The sequence below is a fragment of the Aythya ferina genome (assembly GCF_964211825.1).
Source record: "Aythya ferina genome assembly, chromosome: W".
Taxonomy (NCBI): Eukaryota; Metazoa; Chordata; class Aves; order Anseriformes; family Anatidae; genus Aythya; species Aythya ferina.
In genome coordinates, this window is record NC_140313.1 from 8,527,129 (window position 1) to 8,534,995 (window position 7,867).

The following is a 7,867-nucleotide window of genomic DNA, read 5'->3' on the forward strand; positions in this document are numbered from 1 at the left end:
GTCGTACCCGAGAGTAGTATGTGGAAAGTTATAAATGCTAGTTTCCAGGTACTAAATCAAACTAATCCTGAGATAACTGAAGGGTGCTGGCTATGTGTAAGTGTTAAGCCCCCATATTATGAAGCTATAGGAGATATGGGGAGGTCTGAATATTCAAATGAGTTAAATCCTTCCAAATGCAGTTGGGGTCAGGAAATCGGGATAACTTTGACTCAAGTTACGGGAAAAGGTAGATGTATCGGCACAGTTCCAAGAGATAAAAATGATCTGTGCCATGTCACTGAAAAAATGGACCAAACACACAAATGGTTAATTCCTGCAAATAACACTAGGTGGGTATGTTCATCGTTAGGAGTCACTCCTTGCATATCTTTAAAATTGTTTAGCACATCTCATGATTTTTGTGTACAGGTGGTCATTATACCAAGGATTCTATACCACACTGAAGAGTATATGTATACCCATCACACAGTGGCTGAATACCATCTGGTAAAGAGGGAGCCTATTACGGCCGTCACCTTAGCCACTTTAATGGCTCTCGGGGCTGCAGGTGCAGGAACTGGAATTGCTTCCCTGATAAAACAAAGCCAGGAATTTACTTCTCTACGCATTGCCGTAGATGAGGATCTGGCCCGTATAGAGCAGTCAATAACAGCTCTGGAAAAATCGGTTAGGTCATTATCCGAAGTGGTACTCCAAAACCGTAGAGGGTTGGATTTGATTTTCTTACAACAAGGAGGACTGTGTGCAGCCCTACGTGAAGAATGTTGTGTATATGCAGATCATACTGGGGTGGTAAGAGATACAATGACTAAATTGCGAGAAGGATTAGAAAAACGCAAAAGGGAAAATGAGGCTCGTCAGAATTGGTATGAATCCTGGTTTAATTACTCACCTTGGCTTACTACCCTGCTATCAACCATAGCGGGGCTCTTGTTGTTACTTACATTAGCACTGACTTTTGGACCATGTATATTCAATCGAGCAATCACAGTTGTGAAAAGCCGATTAGAGGCAGCTCATCTTATGCTCGTGCGTGCTAAGTATGAATCTCTTGAGCAGGAGAAGGACGACGCAGAAACTTTGATGCTCAGCAAGCAAATATTGCAAAAATTCAATGAACAAAATACGTTAGAAAAAGAAAAAGGGGGGATTGTGATAAATTAGTGGGGGTTTGTTCATTGTCTTTGAGGAATTTGGAGAATCTGCTGGGGAGAAAAGGTTGTAAAATTTAATGGCCTTGATAAGGGAGGAAGCAGGAGGGGGTGTTGGGTGAACATCCTTGAGTTAAACCAGACTCTGTGAAATTCCTTACCACAAGACATCCTTTTTGCCGCTTCACTACCCCCACCTGAACACGAAGCAGAGGAATAACGACCTCCCCTCTCAACAATAGACTGCGCAGCCTCAGCCAGTTCAACAAGTCCTGATAAGCCGGAATTCAACTGCTATAAAACAGCAACACTGGAAAGGGAAGTTGCGTGCTGTTGCGGAGCAGAGACTCCCCAGCCGCCCAGCGCTGTTTTGCTTGTGTCTGCTTACTTGATTAATAAAATAATTTCAATAGACCAGTAAATTGTGTGGTCTAATTTATAACAGTAAATAAAACCGGAGATGCACTTGGATTAATTGCAAAGCAAAATACTAAGATGAGGACTGCTTTGTATCAAAATCGCTTAGCTTTGGATTATTTGCACAAGAAGGAGAAGTCTGTGGAAAATTTAATCTTAGTAATTGCTGTTTTATAGATTGGTGATGAAGGTGTTTCTTCCTAGTAGCTGGTAGAATGCTATGTTTTGGCTTAGGATGAGAAGAGTGCTGATAACATGCTGATGTTTTAATTGTTGCAGAGTAGTGCTTACACCAAGCCAAGGACGTTTCATCTTCTCACTCTGTCCTGCCAGCGAGCAGGCTGGGGGTGTAGCAAGAGCTGGGAGGAGGGCCGGACTGCTCAGGGTTAGGCTGGGCATCGGACACCGGGTGGTGAGCAATTGCATTGTGCATCACTTGTTTCATACACGTTATTATTAGTAATACTATTATCATAATGATTGTCTTTATTGTTATTATTATTATTTATCTGTCTTTATCTCAACTCACGGGCTTCGCTTTCCCGTTTCCCCGTTTCTCTCCCCATCCCAGAGAGGGAGGGGAGAGGGTGAGCGAACGGCTGTGTGGTGTTTAGCTGCCGGCCGGCTTAAACCACAACAGAAGGAAAAGCTGTAAATGAACTTGTAAAAGAAACGAAGAAAATTGCACATGCCCCAGTTCAAACTCGCTATGGAATCGATCTAGGAGGATTATCGGGGGGGGGGGGGCGGGGGGCGCGCTTTATGGGTGTTGATTGGCTTACTAAAATTGGGATGGTTGTACTGGGGGGATATGTGGAGGATTTAAATAATTCCATGTTTTACCAGCCCAATACACTCGGTTATACAAGGAATGCAAATACCTGCGGTACCTGTTGTGGGAATAGAAACGTTGTTTTTGCAGAGTTCCGCTGTTTAGAGGGAAGGAACGTGGTACTGAGATATGCTTGCAGTGATAAGAAAGCTTAGCAGGCGACCTCGTAAAATGCAGACAACCAGACTCCTTAGGACAATTAGGTGAAAATGGCGGTGTCAAGTCAGATAAGTGAAGAAACATTACCACATCAGATAGATTGTGAACCTGGATTACCCCCTCAGTGGGGAAACGGGGGAGGGTCCTGTCATCAAAAAGCACATAAACTGTGTTTTGGAACTAGTAGGCGCGCTCTCCTGCTTGTGGGGCGCCCGCCATTGCAATCAATCGCGAGTAAATTACTACTTCACTGAGATCCTCGCCTGAGCCTAAGCTATCGGCTACGGAGTGTTTCTCGCCCTCCCTTCCAACCCAAGCCACGCTATGATTCTATGAGCGGAGCGCCTGTTCTGTGGAGCTCGTTTCCCAGCCACGCTATGATTCTATGAGCGGAGCGCCTGTTCTGTGGAGCTCGTTTCCCAGCCACGCTATGATTGTATGAGCGGAGCGCCTGTTCTGTGGAGCTCGTTTCCCAGCCACGCTATGATTGTATGAGCGGAGCGCTTGTTCTGTGGAGCTCGTTTCCCAGCCACGCTATGATTCTATGAGCGGAGCCCCTGTTCTGTGGAGCTCGTTTCCCAGCCACGCTATGATTCTATGAGCGGAGCGCCTGTTCTGTGGAGCTCGTTTCCCAGCCGTGCAGGGCCCAGATTCCCTCCGCGGAGCCGCCCAGCCCGTTTTCGGGCGCCCACTTCCTCCCTCCCGGTCGGCTCCCTCCGCGCCCCGAGGGCACGCGACCTCCCTGAGCGCCGATAAGCACCGGGTCGACGGGAGCGGAGCCGCCGAGAGGGCGGGGACAAGGGAAGAGGGCAGGCGAGGCAGCCAATCGAGGCGCGGGGGCGGTCGGCGGCGATCTGTCGGCCCAATGAGCGCCGCGGAGGGCCGGGCCGAGTGCGGGAAGCGAGGGGGCGTTGTACCGAGCGGGCGCCGTCATGGCCGACGGGATTGTTAGGGCGCAGGCCGCCTGGCCCGGTGGCGGCGCTGCCGCTGCTTTCGGAGCGGTCGCCTGCAAGGGCAAGGAGGTCCCCGCCAACGTTCTCCGTGAGGATGAGCGGTCGTGGACGAGGAGGTAGCCGCGGCGTTGTTGTGCGAGTCTTTCCTTCCTTTCCTTTCCCTCGGCCGCTCGCAGGCCCTCTGAAACGAGGGCCCGTCGCGGGTCCCGGGAGTGCGGCAGGGCGGGTGGTGGCCTTGCTGCGGGAGGGAGGGACGGACGGACGGTCGGTCGGTCGGTCGGGGTCTCTCCGGCTCGTGGCGCTCTCTACTGCAGCGCCTCTAAAACGCCGCGCTTCTTCGGTGCCTGCCCCCGGGGTGCCACGGCGCGTACTGGGTCGCCGGCGCAGTCGGTCTCCTTGGGGGTTCGGACTGTATGCATATAGGCAGTGAGCATCGCAGTAGTGACCGTAATCAGTCGTTTCTGCGTAGCAGAAATGCAGGTCTTGATGCGCCTCGTGATAGCGTTCTAGAGACGCCCCGGCTCGGCTGTGCTAGGCTTTGGTTATGGCACCACCCCCACCGCGCACACGAGCGCGCGCTCTCTCCAAAGTGGCTTGTGAAAGGGAAGAATTGCAGCTTTTCCTAGCTTTCTTAAACACCTAGAAACCAGTCAATCCCGCAGGCTGCGAGAGCTTCCCAGCTCTCATTTCCGTGCTGGAGGTGGACCGTGATAAGAGCACGCTGGCAAGGTTCACTGATGCTGGTGCGCCGCAACGTGCTAGGAACTAAGTGAGCAGCTGCTGAGAGTTATGAAAAAATTGCAGATGTTATCTGCAAGGTGTTAACTCTAAGTTAGTGTCCAGCATAACCGTTGTTGCTGTTTTTAAGTTTGAAATGCTAAAGATAGGACAGTTAGGGATTTCCTCTGCTTCTGACGGCAGGGTTTATCTGCAGCGTGGAAAACAGGCCCTTAGTGAAAGGGGCTGCGTTGCCCGCTCTGCGTGCTGACTCGTAGAATGGTTTGGCTTGGAAGGCACCCTTAAAGATCATCTAGCCCAACCCGCCTGCCGCGGTCAGGGACGTGTTTCACTAGATCGGGTTGCTCAAAGCGTTGACGCGTTGCTTGGAACAGCGCTTTCTTAATAGGTCTCGGTAATGTTGCAGCTGCCGCCCGTTTGGAGTATTGGAAGCGTTCAACTGCTCTCCGGAAACCGTGCTTGCGGTAGCGCCCCGCCTTTACGAAAGGGCGCGTTTCCTGTCTCCTTCGTGGTGAAGGCTGCGCGAGGAGTGTGCGTGCGTGTGTGTGTGTGTGTGCGCACGCGCGTCTGTTTTGACTTGGCCGTACTGGCTGCAGCAACGTATGTAACCTGAACGCTGTGCTTGATTGGAGAACCAGGCCGTTAACTTGAGTCTGATGAGTGACTTGAGAGCAGACAACCTACTCTGACCGCTCTTAGTGCGACGCGTTTCCTGGAGGACGAATTAGTTGCAGTTTCTCGCTTGGTCTCAACTTGAGGTGGGGGGAGGGGGCGGGGGCTTAGAACCGCTTTTGGAGCGTAGTTGGCTCTAGCGAATGGTCTTGAATTTGCTTAGCTCGCTGTACCGAAGGCCTGTTTTACGGTTGAGCGATGTTATAGGGAGGAGCGTGAGGAAGGCTTATAATTCTCGATTGTCGTGCAGTGAAAGGCGATGGTGAGTAAGAAGTACAAAGCATCTGTGGAATCGAGTCTTATCGGCAGTGTTTCAGTCGCATCTAAAACAAATAAAAATAGCGGAAGTCGCTAACCTGAAGTACTCGGCTGTCTCGCTGCCCCCATCACCTTGCGCGCTGGATCCTGCTTCTGGCGCCGTATGCAGTTTCTGTCTGCTGGTGATTTGGGGAGTTCCCTCGCAAGTAGTTGCGAGTTGATGGTTTCCTACATGTCGGTGGTATTCGTGTTTCGAAGGTGATGCCTTGGCCTCGGTCTGGAGGTGTCTGACGTCGGTCCGGCCGTAACGGGCTAATTTGGAACGTTCTTTCCCCTGAGTACGTGGCGTTCTCGAGGACGGAGAGTTAATACGGCCTCAGCCGGATTACTCCAGGTTCTTTGAAGATGCCTTCCTGCCTCTGGCCGAGGCAATATTTGGACATAACCGAAGGACAGTTAGCCATTGTTTGCTGCTTGTGTGTCTTGTGCGTAGAAGGTAGAGAACTTTGCCTATTCAAAGCTCGCTTAAGAAGAATCGCTGTTTTGTCGTGCGCGTTTGGGGTGCCTGATAATCTGCTTCGGTAGGACGAGTTCAGTGGGGCATAGTGATTTGCTTAAGCTGTTGCCTTTCTCTGAAGCCGACTACGTTTTAACTGTTTACTCTTCCTCCAGTGCCTTGCGTTCCGTGATAGTTCGCCTCAGGCTCCAGTGTTTTTTCCTAGTCCTTCCTGAGAAGGCAGTTGTCCGGTTATGTGAAGCAGACGATTCTGGTGGACCCGTGAGTACTGTGGGAGCTTTCTGTTTGCTAGGCTGGCTGTACCTGTAACAGGTTTGTAACTTCCTAGACTCTTTCCCGTCCCCTCTTTTCCTCTGGCTGTTGCAGAGGGGCGCACAGTAGGCTATTTGGGGTTGTCCGATGCTGTAGTCTTTCGCCTCTAGCTTGTAATGGAGTTGAGCTTTTTGACTGAGAGCAGTGATATAAAGCGATGCTCGTCTCCAGCTACGCGCTTGCAGTGCAAAAAGCAGCGTTGTTCCGGCGTGCGGTCTGATGCCCGTTTTCACGGTTTCCGGACAGCGGGGGTGGTGCCTTGACTATGCAGAAGAGGGCTTGGGGTTTGGGCAGGTCAGAGGCGAGGAAAGGGAAAGCTGGTTGAGCGGCGCTTGGGTGTTTGTTTCGCTATTAGCTATGCAAGTCAAGTTCCAAGGCTCTGTGAGCCCACGCAAGAGAAAAGGCACCGTGAAGCTTTTATTTTCCGCCAGAGTGGCTTACGTTGCCCGAAGCTATGACGGGGGCTTTAAGCCCCAAGACAAATTCAGCTTCTGTGACTGTTTTGTAGTCTGTTACTGTCTAGAGGGTAATTCAAAGAGCGGCGGTTGAATTGTGAAGGATTAGCTAACCGTGTTCTGTGGGTGGTTCTCCGCTCGCGTTCATTCTGTGCGTCGTGGCACAGCACGTTAGGTGACGTTATTTCCTTTTTCCAGCTTCTTGGGCGTTTCGTGGTTGTTGGCAAGAAGTGTGCTGTTAACCTGGACCTGACCAATGGATTCCGGATGGCTGTGAATGCCCACCCTCGGGCCCTTCAGACTATCGTGTACATCTACGTATTCTGGGTGGCGGTCAGTTGGGCCGGCCTCCCGGCTAAGGTTTTTGCACCGCAGGCGTCACTGCACGCGTACGGGTCGCCGCCGAATAGGTTTCATATGTTGCCCATCAGTCTAGCCCCTGTTGAGGTTTGATTTATTATTTTTTTTGGACGGCTGTCTGTGGAGGGTAATAAAGAGCTTTTGAGCAGCATTTGCACAATAAAGATGGAGCATGGGGATATCACCTCTGTCTTGCGTGTCTTACCGATGGAAATAGTTCCGCAAGTTAAAACGGCGTCTCCCTGGAGCGCACGTGCGCAGAATGTTTTGGTCCGTTGACAGTGTCGTGTAGGTGGTGGTTTGCCCATTCATTTGGAACGCGAAGCTAGAAGCGCTCGGCGGTCCTGTGGGTCTCTGTCTTCCTAAGACGATCTAGGATGTGCTGTGTGTTTGAGGCCTTGCTATCTTCCCCCTGCTCCCGAATAAAAGCGTGCCCTTTTATTGCGAAATAGCCGCGTTGAGGACTGGCAGATGTAGAACCAGAGAAGAATAAGGTTGGAAGAAAGCTTCCAGGCATTGTCTGTTGTCTGCCCCTGTCCCGAGGAGGAGGCAGAATAAACTCTACCGGGTGTAATTTCTGACAGGTGCTTGTCAGCCTGTTCTTGACTACCCTAGGAGTTTTGCTACCGCTTTCTTTTCGGTCCTCCTCGTGGGTTTCGCAACTTTGAGAAGGAATTCCTCCCACAGGATGTAGAAGGCTCTGGGATGCTTGAGTCGGCTTCTGATAAGTTCGAGACTCGGCTGCCGTTCTCTTTATTTTTTTTTTGTGTTTATTTTTAGTGTCTTTTTTTTTTTTTTTTTTTTTTTCCCTAAACGAAGTCCGTTGTTCAGTAACTAGAAGAAGGATTAGCTAAAGGCACCATAAGGCTTTTAAATGCGATCACCTCTCGTGCTTTGTTAGACCTCTGGCTTCGCTCTGCTCCTTGTTTAATCGCGATTACATTCAAGGCTTACTGGAGCGTGGGAACGTTAAAATGCTATTAAATACTCTTAGTGTTTGAAACTTGCTAAATGAAATGATTTTTGTGACTCCGTTCCTC

At 50.6% G+C, this 7,867-nt stretch overlaps 1 protein-coding gene across 1 annotated transcript; it reads left to right on the plus strand.

The window, feature by feature from the left end:
• Positions 1–3,462: 3,462 nt before the first annotated feature.
• On the plus strand, positions 3,463–7,011 carry LOC311426359 (adenosine 5'-monophosphoramidase HINT1-like). The gene is made up of 3 exons (XM_084502816.1): positions 3,463–3,631; positions 5,856–5,961; positions 6,666–7,011. Exons 1-3 carry the CDS (start codon positions 3,495–3,497, stop codon positions 6,918–6,920), a joined length of 498 nt encoding a protein of 165 aa, XP_084358942.1. The 5' UTR covers positions 3,463–3,494; the 3' UTR covers positions 6,921–7,011.
• Positions 7,012–7,867: the final 856 nt, after the last annotated feature.

Excerpts from the sequence above, each read along its gene's own strand:
- LOC311426359 (XM_084502816.1), top strand. The coding sequence starts at position 3,495 with ATGGCCGACGGGATTGTTAGGGCGCAGGCCGCCTGGCCCGGTGGCGGC. Across the intron at positions 3,632-5,855 it reads GAGCGGTCGTGGACGAGGAG|TGCCTTGCGTTCCGTGATAG; the intron begins GTAGCCGCGGCG and ends CTCTTCCTCCAG. Across the intron at positions 5,962-6,665 it reads CAGACGATTCTGGTGGACCC|CTTCTTGGGCGTTTCGTGGT; the intron begins GTGAGTACTGTG and ends TCCTTTTTCCAG.